The sequence below is a fragment of the Zonotrichia leucophrys genome, chromosome Z, assembly GCF_028769735.1.
Source record: "Zonotrichia leucophrys gambelii isolate GWCS_2022_RI chromosome Z, RI_Zleu_2.0, whole genome shotgun sequence".
Taxonomy (NCBI): domain Eukaryota; kingdom Metazoa; phylum Chordata; class Aves; order Passeriformes; family Passerellidae; genus Zonotrichia; species Zonotrichia leucophrys.
In genome coordinates, this window is record NC_088200.1 from 11,877,959 (window position 1) to 11,894,403 (window position 16,445).

Here is a 16,445-nt window from a genome sequence, read left to right on the forward strand (position 1 = left end):
TTCAAAGGACTAAATTTCAAATTTAAAAACTAACTTAATTACTTAAAATTATAAGTTTAAACCTCATTTTACTTTACAGGTTTTGGGTTTTTTTCATTATAGTCTAGTTTGCATTTTTCCTGTCTGAAAAGTCAGTCAATTTGATTTCTGTTTAATTCTCATTTCTCTTGCAAGTTCAAATTTGAACCACCTGTGTGCTCTTCCTGGTATATGATACCAGTGAAGGCTTGTTCTGTTTATATAAAAAGTGTGTGTGTGTTTGTGTGTGTGTGTGTGTACTGTTCTCTGATCTCTCGTGCCCAGTGACAGGACACAAGGGAATTGACATGAAGTTGTGTCAGGGGAGGTTTAGGTTAGGTAAAAGCAAAAGGCTTTTCACCCAGAGGGTGGTTGGGCCCTAGAACAGGCTCCCCAAGGAAGTGGTCACAGCACCAGCCTGACAGAGTTCCAGAAGATTTGGACAATGCTCTGTGACTCTTGAGATGTCCTGTGCAGGGCCCAGGGTGGAACTTGATGAACCCTGTGGATCCCTTCCAGCTTGAGAGTTCTTCTATGATATACATGCATGTCCACTTTCAAAGTGTCAGAATTATATTTATACATAAATTTGTGCAAAATTTTCTACAAAATGGAAGCTTATCTTGCACTTGGACAGCAATCTCCAGTAAAACATGTAGGCTTTTTGTTGTATGAAATACAAATTCTAGAGTCACTAAAATGCTGGGAAATATTTTTCAAATACAGAAGACAGTTTTTGCTCTGCATTGTTCTTAATGCATATAGAAATATATGCATATATGCTGGTCTTTTGAGATTATATTTATATTGAAATAATTTTCTTCAGATGCCTTGTTTATTAACCAGTTTATTCTCAAATATACTTATAGGTTGCAGCTTGTAGAGATACAGGGTATGATTGGTTTGAACAGCTTCTTCAAAATGTAAGTAATGAATTTTTAATGTATAGTGCAATCATTGTTAGAATTTTAGTGTTCCTTTTGCTTCTAAAACACATATAATGGGAACTCCAAGAGCAGTCCTACAACAGACAAATTCAATTCCTGCTCTTTAACATCTGACCTTTTTTTATCCTTCTCAGTGCAATTTTCTTTGGCATTAGTTTCTGTCTTTGCAAGTGATCTATTAAAAACACTTCTTGATTTTGGGAGGCGTATCATTTGTTCATTTAATTTCATTGGTTCTTCAGAAATGACTCACATAACACGAAGTCCACAGTTAAGATACTTAATTCTGAAATAACGTATCTAGTGATGTCAGGTTTTTTTTTAAACAGTAGATAGGTGTATTTTCACATCCAATGTATTTTCTACACAATTTATGGAAGAATTGAATCTTCAGAGTATAAGTTAATTCTGCATTATATTCTATTTATATCTAATACCAATACTTCTAAGAACTAAGCTTGGTTTGTTTATATCTCTTAACCTGTGTTATCATTCTCTGCATCTTGCATGCACTGGTTAATTTTCAAGCAAGAAAATGCTTTGATTCCTCTCTTGCCGGGAGTGTAATGAAAATAGGTTATCAAGTAAATCAAAGCCTTTTCAATAAGAGCCTCTTCTCTGAAGAAAAGGCTGTAATATGGTCTCAGTCCTTCTTAGATATTAGAAGAAGCTTAATGGACACAATTTTAGTACCTAAACTCATATGTAAAAAGTTTAAATAAAGTGTTGATATACAATACAGCTATGTTAGATCCTCATTTGGTATTTTACCTTAGTGTCAAAAACATTTGTTTTGAATTTGCACTTTATTTCTCTAAGCATTTTAAAAGTCTTCTAACTCCTGCTAGTTTCTGCATTATTTCATTAGGTATAAAGCAGCTTCCATACTGATGCAAAAAATAAGGAGAACTATTATGGATTTTTATTTAAAATTTTATTTATATTTAAATATACTTACTTTACTTATATTGCTATTTTACTTCCTGTAATTTTTTTTCACCATGTAAGTTTAATGGAGAATTAAATACTTTTGTAGTCTAAAATCCTTGTGTATCTGTAGTAACTGTTATTATAAAACCAGAATATACTCTATGCAAATGAATGCGGCTTTACCACGAAACCATTTTCTGTTTCATCTGCTATAGCTGTTGAAGTCAGAAGAGGATGCCTCATATAAACCTGTGAAGAAAGCCTGTACTCAACTTGTTGACAATTTGGTCGAGCACATTCTTAAATATGAAGAATCTTTATCAGGTAATATTACTTAAAATTCAGCTAAAATTCCTTGAATTTTTTTAATGATACTGTGACAGTTGTTGAAATCTCTTTATTGCAAAAATAACTGTTCTGGAATTCCTGTTAAAAGCTGATTGTAATAAATCATGGTACTTAAATGATGAAATGTAAGGTACTTTGTAATAATAAAACTTTCCTAATCTTCAATAGCTAACTACAATCATAGAACTACTTTTAAAATAGCTGGTTCAAACTTTCAGATCACTGAAACCAAAACTATCATGGCAATTGTATTTGCATTTGTAGGTCTGTATTTGTAATAGGAATCATTGGCTGGGCTAATCTAACATTTACAGTAAGGAGTATAAAAATTGGTGATGTCTTTGATGCATCTTTGCTTCTTTTTTCAAGTTTTTTGTAGTCACATATAAATGTTGACAGAGTATGTTCCCATTTCAAATAAGAACATTCTGTTTTGATCTTTAAAGAGATGCAGTGAAAGAGATACTCAAACAGTGTTTAGGCCATATGTTTTTCATTGCTTAAATGGTACTTGGTCTTACTGTCCTTTTTGTGTTTTCTAATCTTTTGCAGATTCTGACAATAAAGGTGTGAATTCCAGTCGCTTGGTTGCTTGCATAACCACTTTGTTCTTGTTCAGCAAAATAAGGCCCCAGCTAATGGTCAAACATGCCATGACCATGCAGCCATACCTGACCACTAAATGTAGTGTAAGTAGAGACAATCAGTCTTTTCCCTAGGTAATTGAACATGAAAATGAATGTCTGTCTTGTATACTTGATGAAATTTAAGGTAGGAAAAGGAAATCTAAAATTATGGAGTTTTTTCATAAGCATTATGGCTTTGGAAGTTACTAGATCCTTTTGAAGATCCCTGTACCTTTAAGGTGTTCTCCCTCACATTCTACATCCATATTTTGCAGCCAAATGAAACTGAAACCTGTGCTGCCTCTTTCCTAGTTCTTCTCCCTTCAGGAAATAGTTCCTTAGAATTGGTTTTGTTTACAGTCACAGTCTTAAAAATAGTTAATGTTTAACATATTAATATTAAGATTTAAGAATAAAGCTTCATGAGATAGAGTGATATAATATGTAACAAATATATGAGAAGAAAGAAAAATCTTATTTCATCCTTTTCTAGACTTCATTTCTCTCTTCTCTAGCTCTAGGGCTCTTGTATTCCCCAGAAGACATTGTAGAGAGTTCTAACACTGAAGCCCTCCCCCAGTCAGGTCTCTGAATCTTTGCAGTGGTTTCTGCCATTTTGATCTGGCCCCCAACTGGTTAACAGGAGCAGGGCAGGATCATGCACCCACTGCTCAAGGATGATGAGCACGAGTGGATGGCAGCAGTGTCTTTCAATAGGGCAGGCTTAATGGGTAATTGTTACCAACTTAGATTGTAGATACAGCCTGGCACTTTGCAGGCATTTTCCGTGTTCTCTAGGCACATTTACAACAGGCTCTTAGAGCTGCTTCTGAACAAACAGTATAGGAAAGACTTCTCTAAATATTTACTTGTTGTGGTTCATTTAGTGGATTGCAAATGGTTTGTTTTGTATTTACACATAGTTGAGATGAATCATTAAATTACCGCTGACAGCTTGAGCATGTCAAATAGCATGATACTGGCATTCAGGATTTATACTATCCTGGTTAGCAAGCTGGCTTTGTCAAAATTCAAGTTCTAGCAGCATGTCTCTTTAGCTGATGTTTTCCATAGATTCCATACAGTTATGATAATGCAAACCAGTAGTAATTTTAATTGTGACTTCTACATTTGTGCACATTATTACCTTTTGTTTAAGGTGCATTAAGTCATAGCACAACTTCATTTTGTTGCTGATACCTTGTTTTCAGGTGTTGAGTTTTCTCTAGTGTGCATATCTCAGAAAGAGTTCCTAGATTTCTTGTAAGACTCCCAAAAATGTTCAGACGCAAATGTTTTCAGGTGTGACACAGCCTTGATAAGAGGGTAATTCTGCTCATCCAGACTTCTTTTCCTCAGAATGCCTGCAGTAAACAGAACTAGATTTCATAACAATATGTAATTTGGTAGCAGATGTAAAGTATATAAATATTCTTTTAAATGTTTACGAAATATCTTAATTAAGTTGGAGTTTTTAACTGTCAGTGCATATTAGTAGTACTTAGTTTGTCCGTGGCCAGAAGTATTAAATACTGTAAATGCTGTTGTTGCAGACCCAGAATGATTTCATGGTGATCTGCAATGTTGCAAAGATCTTGGAGCTTGTAGTGCCGCTAATGGAGCACCCAAGTGAGACCTTTCTTGCCACTATTGAGGAAGACCTCATGAAACTCATCATCAAATATGGCATGACAGTAAGTTTTTAATTGCTACTGTTCTACTGATTCCATTTCACATGACTTTGGTTTAAAGACAGTCTTGTCTTCATTATGAAGATAACCTTTGAGTCTTGAAAATCAGCCTACTGGGTTTACCAGGGTTTCCACATGGTTTTGCTGTATTTTAATCTTTTTGAGTAGGTTTTCAGAGCAGTCTAGGGAGGGACATTACGTTCTATCTGTTAGATTAATTTTAGTTCAGCATATTTTTTTCCTGCATAACTTCGCAATAATCTCCACTTCAAACTTCTAAGTAGATAACTTATTTGTTCTTTCTTGCTCCTAGGTTGTTCAGCACTGTGTGAGCTGTCTTGGTGCTGTTGTGAACAAGGTCACCCAGAACTACAAATTTGTGTGGGCCTGTTTTAATAGATATTATGGTAAGCAAAATCATAACAAGTAATTGTCACTTTTCAGTTTTGAGTACAAGTCTTATCTGAGGAATACACCACAATTAAACTCTGTAATAAAAACTTTTATTTTACTGCAGGTGCACTTTCTAAATTAAAAAATCAACACCAAGAAGACCCCAACAGTACAATACTTACTGCCAATAAACCAGCACTCCTTAGATCACTTTTCACTGTTGGAGCACTGTGTCGGCATTTTGATTTTGATCAAGAAGATTTTAAGGGCAACAGTAAGGTAAAATAACTTTCATTTATTCTCCGTATCTTAGATATAATGACTGTTCCCCTTAATTTTGAAAGCACATTATTCCTAGTCCCCCAAAGGTATATATTTTTCCATAATACATATGGTATAGCTTTCTGGTTTTTAAATACATGATTTTGCAAGGACTGTGAAGTAAAGTTGTATTTCTCCTTTCCTTTTTTATATATATGCTTTCTATAAGAGATTAAAAACATCTGTTTCATCTTCAAATAGTTATTAATTTTGTTCTAATTTGCCCAGGTTAACATTAAGGATAAAGTCCTTGAACTGCTGATGTATTTTACAAAGCATTCAGATGAAGAAGTACAGACAAAAGCCATTATTGGTCTTGGTAAGAAATATTAATTTTTTTTATTATTCTGCTCTAGTAGAAATTCTTGTATATCAGTAGGAAATTATGTATTTGTGTAGTCACAGTAGAGTTTGCTTAAAATCAAAACTTATGGCATATTTTGTTTGAGAACTGGTCATAGCAAAACTGTCAAAGGGTTGCTAGTTCCATAAGTGTGCAGCAGCCTGGGTGCTTTTGACAGTGCATATTTGATGTGTCACCAAGCTGTAGAGAGCAGATGATTTCCCAGGTAATGAAGACACTATTTTTTTACTCCACATGTAAGTATGTTGTAACTCCAAACCTTGTTTTTCAGTCCACAAGGTAAAAAAGGATGGAAACACTTGGAACATTTTAGGGGTAGGAGCAGGCATTCTGAAGGAGTCAAGAGAAATGCTGTTTATAGTAGCTGGATGGCCTTTGTGAGATTAGTGTGGCATTTCAGTGACTTGCAGTAGAAAATGAACTGCCACTGACTTAGGGACAGAAATCATGCATCCAAGGAAATCTTGTTTGGGCAGATAGGTCTTGGTGTCTGGAAGAGCTCAATTCATGTTTATTGCTTAGTTTAAAATAAATTGTCTCCAAGGCCCAAGGGCCTTCATTGTATGATTTAACTGTGGACAAGAATTTGCGTCTTTATGTTGCTTTTTAGGTGAGTTTTCAGATATCCAACTCTAATACAGGCTGGGGGTGGCTTCTGAGGATAAGGCTCAAGACTGAATCTTCGTTTTCAATTCTGTGAGAAACAATTTCATGACAATTGAGCAGAATTAATGGCATTGGAGTTGCCTCTGTTGCATTAGCAATGCTGTGATTCTCTGGACTACTTGCAGTTTCTCTAGGCATTATGTCAAGGTAGATGATACTTTCCTGTAGTCCAGTCCAGTTTAATTGCGCTCTACAGAATATCATGTGGGGTAGAGTCTGTATTCCTAACCACAGACATGATTACTCTGCTCACGGATATGGAGTATGTCACATTTGCCAAAAATGTCTATAAATTATAGACTAAACTGTGATCTGTTTTGTCAGTAGTCATTCTTCAGACTTTTTTTCTGCCTGTAAAAATATCTATCTTTATATTAATTAAACCTCACTGGTTTTAGTGATATATTGATTTCCAAGTATTGATTCTGGAGAGAGCTGGTTGTATGGAGATGTGATAGTGGAAATTTCCACCTCAGGCTAGTCACTGAGCAAAGTTGTTCAACTCATTCAAGGTTTGTGAGCAGCAGTACAGTGAAAAGTACTAGCAAGCTAACTCAACATTTATATATGGTGGAAAGGGTCATGTGAAGAATGTACTTTCCTATCAGCCTTTTTCACTTTAGTAGGGACACTCAGCAGTTTTAGCCTTTGCCTCAGGATATGCCACTGCTGTTGAGGGATTAGGCCTAATCCTAACATTAATTATTATGGTTATGCTTCTCTTCCAGATGTGCACTTGAAAAACAAGTTGAGGATATAAACTTGTTAGTAAATTTAGCTACATTTTTAAGTACCTAATAGTTAATGTTTTACTCAACCAAGCTTAGTTCTTACTCTAAAGATTCTTAACAGAGTGAAAACAAGGGTATGAATAGAAATGGTGTGACAGCATCTCTGAGATGTGAATTCAGTCCTTAAAAAAACATACATCTGGTGCCTTTCTTCATCTCCTATGATAGCCTCTTATGTCAAGTAAGATTTCTTCCCCAGTTAATTGGGAATGGAAAAGTAGGATTTTCCCTGAGAATACTGGTGGTTTAGATTTCTTAAAGTGAATGAAGAAAAGGTTTTATGAGCTGTTACAGATACATCCATGTGCTTTTCATTTTTAAAATTAACCATAAAAAATGGGTTGGACTTCGCACAGAGGTGGTCAAGTTACAAACATCAATGTACACTTGTATAGACCACACAATCCAAAGACCACCCTAATTTCTTTTCCTTCTCTTTTCGCTTTCTCTCACCTGCTTCTCTTCTTTTTGTTTTGGGACTGAAATGAGATCTGAAACACACTGGGGGCTTACCAGATTAGCCTTTACCTAATCTGCCTTTGTGTGTGTGTGTGGAGCCTGTTTCAAAAACCTGACTAAATCTTCCCTCTGTTACAGCTATTCTTATATATAGCTCTTGCTTAATTTTATTTGCTTTCATTTCTTTCCCTCATTTTTCTTTTATGTTCCCATTTTTTCTACGAGCCCATTTAAAATCTGAAATTTTTGTGGTCATAGAAAATGCATTTAATGTCTGATTTTCCTAAACAGTCTTAAAAACAATTAATTACTTTAATGTAAATTAAATCAGGATGTTATGTTCCCATTACAGTTTTTTGAAGATACTCCGTAAGAGTTTGTCAGCAGCACTCCTAAATCTACATACATTATCTAAAATGGTATATACTGCCAGTAATTTCGAAAAGATTTTATTAAATACAGACTTAAGAACAGCCAGTTCATTGGCAAGGGTAAGGCTACAGCTAAGAACTGTTCTGTAGTGTGTGCCTTGCAGAACACATAATCTTGGGAACACTTCAGATGATCTTCAGGTGAAGAGTACAATAAGTATATGCATAATGACAGCAAGAGGTACAAATTTTAGTGTGTTCCCTGGTGACTATTTTTTCTATTATGATGTTAAATACCTATGGTATTTATCAATTTTTCCACATTTTCTCTGCATCTGTATGAGTCACATTTTACAGTTGCAGCAAAATGTTTGTCTCTAGATATATTAGAATGTTTGTATTAGAAAAATAACAGATAATTTTTGGTAACATTCCTTTCTCGTTCTTATGATAGTTCCTAGTCCTTGAGATGCAGGCCAATACATCTGGAACCATCTGGTTCTAGACCTGTACAGCTTCCTGTGCAGCTGCCCTGCCTGGGTCACTCAGTTTTATCCATCAGAGTCACGTTAATGGAACTGTCATGGCTATCACAGCGCCTTGTTAGCAACGGGTGAAGTCCACAGGGAAGTGTGGTACTGTTTGGACTAGAAAAAGCTGCTGGGAGGAGATACATTTCATACCTTTCTTCTGAAGAACCTGAAAAGCAGAAGTGCAATTTTTATATTATAATAATGAGAAACCATTTCCTCTTTTCTCCACTCTTAGGATTTGCATTTATACAGCACCCAAGTTTAATGTTTGAACAAGAAGTGAAGACTCTGTACAACAGCATTCTTTCAGATAAGAACTGTTCAGTAAACTTAAAAATCCAGGTGTTAAAAAACCTCCAGACCTACCTGCAGGAGGAAGATACACGTATGCAGCAGGCAGACAGAGACTGTAAGTGCTGAGTTCTTCTGTGCTCATGAGCCTTGCAAAACCCAACTTTGTTGCATACCGTTACTATATACCTGTGCTGAAACACTTAAAATTGTAAACAGATCAGTAGTACCGTACCCAAAGTATTTTAGAATTATTTTAAAAGACATATATGCATAGATGTATTATTTACTTCCAAGATGTTCAAATACTGGAAGCAATACAGAATTCATAATTGCTGAAATGATGGAAATAATATTTTTTATCCAAAAACCCTCTAAGATTAATTTGTAGATAAAAAATAATAAGTACAACATTTTAAAAAATATTTTATTAAGGAAATAAGCTTGAATTAAAATTTTGTCTCTTTATTTTTTCATATATGTTTATACATTAGACTGTTCTGTGTTTCATGAGTTCATAAACCTATTCTAAAAGACAGCAGAAGTATGTATTTATTGTGAAAGATCAGCATATATCAAGTGATGGCAAAATAAGTAGTTATACCATGATGAGTATGCTATTGCTTTTGTCCTTTTTACAGGGAAAAAAGTAGCAAAACAGGAAGACCTGAAAGAAATGGGTGATATTTCCTCAGGGATGAGTAGTTCCATCATGCAGCTATATCTCAAACAGGTCCTTGAGGCTTTCTTTCATAACCAGTCCAGTGTACGCCACTTTGCTCTAAATGTCATTGCACTGACATTAAACCAAGGTCTCATCCATCCTGTTCAGGTATGATAGGCTTTTGTGGGACTTTCTTCTATTCATGTTTTTAGAGGCTTTTGCACTTGCTACATATATTTCCAGGTCTTCTCTTCTACTTACGTTACAGCAGTTTCTTACTGTAGCCAGAGGCCTTTACAAAAGGCATATTTTGAAATCTGCTTTATGTTGTTAGCCGACAAGATTCCAAATGCTTCATTATCTGTTTTTTGGATTAAGATGTAAAAGCCCAGGCAGTACCTAAAGAGCATGTAGATATGTACATTGGAGCATAACTCTGTTATGACTTTGAGGTATATGCCAAAATGTTTTCTTTGTTTAGTTCTTTATCTTGTGTCAGCTTGCTTCCACCTCAATCCCTATATCCTCCAAGCACTATGGAATTCCACAGTCAGTGTCAGACCTTCAACCATCATCTCCATCACCCTTTGCTTACATAATGTTTGTAATTAATTTTTGATGCTGCAACCATTGCACATGTTCAGTCATAAGTGGTTTTTTGGGGGGTTTTTTAAATGCAATTTTCTGTATTTCAAATTCACTTTAGAGTCTGAAAAAAAGGGAAGTACTACCTGAAACGTCACAACTTCATTTGTATGCTGGTGTCTTGTAGTATTTTGTTCTATTTACTTGAAGAAAGGGTAGTAAGTTGCATAGACCTTTCTATTCTAATTTCTGCAGTAGAAACAAAGAAAAAGGCTGAGAAAAAGGAGGTAGAATGCCTCTGAATAACCATTTCATTTGTTTTTCAAGTGTGTGCCATACTTAATTGCTATGGGCACAGATCCAGAGCCCTCTATGCGAAATAAAGCTGACCAACAGTTGGTGGAAATAGACAAAAAATATGCTGGGTTCATTCACGTAAGTAATTCTAATTTAACATTTTACAAAATACTGTTATGTTCTCTAGTGGTTTAACACTTAAATATGCTTCAGGTCCAGAAAAAGAGTAAACAGTAAAAAAAAAAAAAACAATAACACTAAGCAGTTGTAAAGATGACTCGCCTGAGAAACAGAAAGGATAATATAATTTGAAGTGTCTCTTCTAGTCCACAATTTCCTTTAATTTATGATTCAGAGTAATTATTTTCACACTAAATAGTATTTTAAAGCCTTTATTTGATAAGAGGTAAGAACAAGTGTTTCATAATGTTTAGCAGTGGACTAAAAAAGAAAACACCATGTAACATGTAACCATGTAACAGTCAATAGAAGTCCTTAGAATATATATATTAGAGTGTGCAAGGCACCAAGGCTTTATAAATTGTAATCTAAGCAGAAAAAGCAGAAGAAGCTATTTATGTCTGATGAATCTTGTTGAAAAGAAAAACGAAAGTCTATGTGAGGATATGAAGTTGTGACATAGTGCCAGTTCTCCTTAAGATCTGAAATGAAGCTGCAGCATTCTCCATATTTTGGAAGATCCCAGTCTAGGCTCTCTGTGTGTACTCTGTTGTAGGACTTCTCACATGTCCTTCTTTGTATTCCAGTGCATTTGGAGCATTGTACTGTTGATGGCACCCAAACAGATAACTCATCCGTTAAGTGAAGACTAGCAGTTGAAATTTGCTGTGTTAGGCAGCTAGGATTTAAGACCGTGTATAGACACATAGACAACTTTTCTGAACAGTAGAGGACAGTTGTCTATGCAGCCTAACTATAAAATAAGTTTGTTCTGAAACTAGAGCAGGACCATTGACGTGAGTAAAATCAACTGGAAATTATTTGACATATGAAAAAAAACCCAAAAAACAAATACTAATTTTCTGTTGTTAATCCTATTGTACTCATATAGATTCAGTTATTGGTTTCCCTACAGGGGATACCAAACATATACATGTGGTAAAATATTCTGTTCGTGTACGAAAACATTTCAATGTTCTTGAAAATTGTTTAAATTGAAATACCTGGCTATAGTGGGTAAACAGATTGGCTGTATGGTCCTAGCAGAATTTACAGTAAAAGCAGTTCAGAAGACATTCTGATCTCTGCCACAGGTTCTGTTTGATAGCTCAGATCTGTTTATCGTCTCAAAAGGTAGTATTGCCTCAGTGTATGTTTTTTATTTAAATTTCAGATGAGCATCCCTTAAAAAGGATTCAGTTGTACTGTTTTGGAAGCAAGGTTTGAATAAAAATATATATTTCCATTTCAGATGAAAGCAGTGGCTGGTATGAAGATGTCTTACCAAGTACAGCAGGCAATTAATACCTGCCCAAAAGATCCTGTGAGAGGTTTTAGACACGATGAATCATCCAGTGCGCTGTGTTCACACCTCTACTCCATGATTCGAGGGAACCGTCAACACAGACGAGCCTTTCTAATTTCTCTACTCAACCTCTTTGATGATACTGCAGTAAGCACCACATTTCCTTCACTTAAAAAGAAGTTTAAATGCAGCATTAAAAGCTTAAGTTCTCCTTTTGTGATGTATTTTTATGACATAATTATTGATAGCTTTGTCCCCAACATGTATTTTTTTTGCTTTCTAATATAAGATATTTATCCATGTAATAGAATATATGTTGCATCACTCTGTACCTTTTTATACTCAGTTTGGACTAATTAATGTATCTTTAGGTATGACTAAATTTTGCATGTGTAGAAGTTGTTTAGAGTGGTTTTTGGGGGCTATATAGAATAAAAACTATGTTGTTTTTTTTTTGCCCTGGATTCTTCGGAGCATTGCAGAAGTATATGGATCCGGGATATTTCTACATGTATTTATGTGTAATTTTTTCTTTAACTTCCAGAAAACAGAGGTGAATATGCTTTTGTACATAGCAGACAATCTAGCCTGTTTTCCGTACCAAACACAGGAAGAGCCACTGTTTATAATGCATCATATAGACATTACATTATCAGTTTCTGGTAGCAACCTACTACAGTCATTTAAAGAGGTATGTGCATTTACATTTTAGTGAATTTATGGCGGTGGAAACATAAGCTTCTCTATAATGTGGTCAATTTTTCAGTGGATGCAATACCATTATCATTGTGTGAACCAGTTGCGTTACTTTGCGTGTAAACAATAGTCAAAAACCAAGCAACACTGTCTGTTCTGACCTTTAGCTGGTAGACACTAGTCAAAAACTCTACTTACATTGCTGCTTATATTATTAAAAAATAATGATGAATTTTGGGAGCAAATTTATATGATTTCCCAATATGGCTGAATAACAACCATATTAATTAATTATATACATCTGAAAGCACATGAACCTGGAATCATCGTGGAATACTAGTTTGTTGTGGTTGTTTGTAAAATTTTAATAATAAAATCCAGTTGGCAGTTATTTTGTTGTCAAGTAGCTGATGGCAGTTGCATTTGTGTTGCTTGAGAGATTTAAAATACATTGTTTATTGCAAGAGAGGAGTGGGCAGTATTTCTTAAGGCAGCCGTAAGGACCTGAATCAAGACAGGGTACCTGTTGTTATAGCAACACACAAGCCTGTAAGTGAGAGGCCTCTGCTGCTTAAGCACTTCAGTGTCTTCCTTTCCTGAAGAGCTGTTGCAGTCGAAGGTGCAAATTGTCAGGAAGCAGTTTATATAATGTCCAATTTGACTAATAAACACAAGTCAGAGTTGATGCCTGAAGGTTCACTGCCTGAAATGTACTGTGCTTTAAACTCTCACCCTACCAAAGTTGATTTTTAATCTGCTAGAAAGAGACAATACATTCTTCAGGTTGAGAACCAGTGTGTAGCATCCAGCTCCAAAAGGATGAGATCCTGGTTAGGTCTGTGTCCTGAAAAATTGTACTATGTGCAGTAATAATGCATATGTGAAGTTAGATCTGTAGATCTAAAAGTAATCATAGAACTAATCATAAAATGCCTATGGTTGGAAGGGAGCTTAAAGATCACCTTGTTCCAACCCTCTCTTTTGGGCAGGGACACTTCCATTAGACCAGATTGCTCAGAGCCCCACCCAGCCTGGCCTTGAACACTGCCATGCACAGGGCAGCTGATTGCTATTAATCATTATTAGTTCATTATTAATATGGTCGCTATCTATGACCATCACATATGTCATAGAATTTTAAGAGACAAGGATTTAAAACCACTTTAAAACCAAAGTACTTATGGAAATCTCCATGAGACACAGAAAGTATATTCAGGTGAAAGAAAAACAGGATTTTCTTCCTGATTTATTGCATTTGGCTTTCTGCTGTATTTTGCTGTCACTGTTAATGAACTTCAGCAGTCTTTTAATGACAACATAGCAGGGGAGTGCTTGTTGCTTCAGTTCCTTCTGTATGCAAATTGCAAGAAAATCTGGGTGTTGGACAAATTTTTCAGTATATTTTTGCCATAAATAATTTTAAGAGTATCAAGTTATAAATTCATAATATTCTTCAATGAATTCTCTTTAATTTAAGATAGTAATGATTTTGGACAGATTATTTTAGGAACATACATTGTATTATTTATCCTAATTTTGGAATATGTGTTAACTTCTCTGTCGTTCAGTCTATGGTGAAAGACAAAAAAAAGGATAGAAAGCCTTCATCGGAGGAGGAGTCCGAGAGTGACAGTAACAGCGGCAGCGGGAGTGAAAGCGAGGCGGAAGCTTCTAAGCCTCGGAGGTTACGGAAACGAGTGGACTCTGATTCAGATTCTGATGAAGAAAATGATATAAATGCAGTGATGAAGTGTTTACCTGAAAATTCAGCTCCTTTAATTGAATTTGCTAATGTCTCCCAAGGCATATTATTACTTCTGATGCTGAAACAGCATCTAAAGAACCTCTGTGGATTCTCTGATAGGTAAGGCTATTTAAATAGATAGTAGGACACTTGTTATGCACTTGTTATGACATTTTTGCATTTGTTTAAGTTGATTGTAACTACCTGTTTAAGCAATACATTTGTGTAACAGAGAAAAGAAATTTATTACATTGAACTTCGGCTTAAAAAAACTGCAATTATTTGATTTCTTACCAGGGCTATCTATTGTATATGGAATGATTCAAAGAAAAATACTTATATTGGAGGTTTTAAAAGCTTTTTGTTCAAATTACTCTGGACTTTCCTTTTAAGGTCTTCTCTTTTGTTTTCTTCAAACAGTAAAATTCAGAAATATTCTCCATCTGAATCTGCAAAAGTTTATGATAAAGCTATAAACAGGAAGACAGGAGTGCATTTCCATCCAAAACAAACTTTGGATTTTCTGCGGAGTGATATGGCTAATTCCAAGATCACAGAAGAAGTGAAGAGGAGTATAGTAAAACAGTACTTAGATGTAAGTAAAGTTCCTTTGCAGAAAGTCTGAAATCTTTTAATACAGTATAAACTGGAAAGTACATTTCAAAATGTTAAGTTCCTGGTCACCTTATGTGATGTGTGGATCTTCCTTTCAGGATGTTTAGCAGGACTGTACTTCAAAGATTTCTAAGAAGTTTAAACTCAATGGTAATTAATTTCAGCTTAAGGGTATTCATCTTCACGGTGTATTTTCCAATTTCTGGTATCCACGGTGTATACCTCTCCCATATTACTTGTTCACTTTGTTCCTGACTCTTTCCATCACGGGAACAGAGACTTTGGTTTGCTAACTGTCCCTCACCCTTCACCAATAACAGATACAGAAAACTTGCCATTTGAAAAACTCAGGAAGAAAGCTTGTGTATACCTACCAAAAAAAATCAGAAAGTTAAGTTTGTAGAATACAACATAAACTGTTCAAGTTTGTTATTTGTTTTACCCTGTTTGTTTTACCCTGTTTCTTTACTTTGCTACTTGTTTCTAATATAATGTAATGTGATATAAATGTCCATGTTTAAAGTTACAAAGTGAACTGATCTTTTCTCTTTTAATAGTTCAAGCTCCTTATGGAACATTTGGATCCTGATGAAGAGGAAGAAGATGGAGAGGTGTCAGCTAGCACAAATGCTCGGAACAAAGCAATTACCTCGCTGCTTGGAGGAGGCAGCCCTAAAAACAATGCAGCTGAGACAGAGGACGATGAAAGTGATGGGGAGGATAGAGGAGGAGGCACTTCAGGGGTGAGGCGGAGGAGGAGTCAACGTATTTCGCAGCGTATTACGTAAAATGATTTTTATGTGCTTATAAATGTCAGTTTATTATATTAAATGTACACCAAGTAATGTAATCCACATGAAAAAAAAAAAGCATTTTGTAGATAGAGATTCTCTACTTAACCGTTTATACAACTTTTGTAGAAAGTTTAACAGAAAAGACAATAAAAAAAAAAACCAAACTAGAAAATGAGATTTATCCCGTATAAAAAGTTATTAATTTTCCTTTGGAATGTACTGTGTGTTATCCTTTTTATTGTTGCCAAGTTTTTATGTAGCTTTATGATTCATGTGTATATATAATTTTATATATCAATAAGAGATAAAGACACGGGTACAAATTAAGAGTATGTGGTTTTACAAGGATATGTTAACCCCTTGGCGCTGGCGGTCGCGGTGCGTCTCATTGCCGGCAATGGAATGTGTGCCGGGGAATCCCAACTCCCGGCGTCAAGGGATTAAAAGCAATAAAAGCAATAATTTCACTAAAGTTCTTTTGTGTAACACTTGGTCTTTTTTCCCCCCAATGTTTTAGTCATTGAGAAGGTCAAAACGAAATTCAGACTCTACGGAGTTGGCAGCACAGATGAATGAAAGTGTTGATGTCATGGATGTCATCGCTATTTGCTGTCCAAAGTACAAAGACCGACCACAAATTGCAAGAGTAGTACAGAAAACCAGCAATGGCTTCAGTGTTCAGTGGATGGCAGGCTCCTACAGTGGCTCCTGGACTGAGGCTAAGCGCCGTGATGGCCGCAAACTGGTGCCTTGGGTAGACACTATTAAAGAGTCAGACATTATTTACAAAAAAATTGCTCTAACGAGTGCTAATA

The 16,445-nt window shown here is 35.4% G+C and overlaps 1 protein-coding gene across 2 annotated transcripts in view; it reads left to right on the forward strand.

Moving 5' to 3' along the window:
* The window catches only part of LOC135459281 (nipped-B-like protein), a 154,705-nt gene that overhangs the window by 128,105 nt on the left and 10,155 nt on the right, over positions 1–16,445 (forward strand). Inside the window, exons 32-47 of one of the 2 annotated variants that reach the window (XM_064735065.1) lie at positions 888–941; positions 2,111–2,219; positions 2,796–2,932; positions 4,423–4,563; positions 4,874–4,967; positions 5,078–5,232; positions 5,503–5,593; positions 8,694–8,867; positions 9,391–9,581; positions 10,326–10,433; positions 11,728–11,928; positions 12,326–12,472; positions 14,046–14,341; positions 14,642–14,816; positions 15,394–15,620; positions 16,148–16,232. In XM_064735065.1, coding sequence (XP_064591135.1) covers positions 888–941; positions 2,111–2,219; positions 2,796–2,932; positions 4,423–4,563; positions 4,874–4,967; positions 5,078–5,232; positions 5,503–5,593; positions 8,694–8,867; positions 9,391–9,581; positions 10,326–10,433; positions 11,728–11,928; positions 12,326–12,472; positions 14,046–14,341; positions 14,642–14,816; positions 15,394–15,620; positions 16,148–16,154 — 2,307 coding nt within the window. In that variant the 3' untranslated portion in view covers positions 16,155–16,232. Of the gene's footprint in view, positions 1–887; positions 942–2,110; positions 2,220–2,795; positions 2,933–4,422; positions 4,564–4,873; positions 4,968–5,077; positions 5,233–5,502; positions 5,594–8,693; positions 8,868–9,390; positions 9,582–10,325; positions 10,434–11,727; positions 11,929–12,325; positions 12,473–14,045; positions 14,342–14,641; positions 14,817–15,393; positions 15,621–16,147; positions 16,233–16,445 lie in introns of those variants that run through there. The other variant, XM_064735066.1, reaches the window with a different exon arrangement.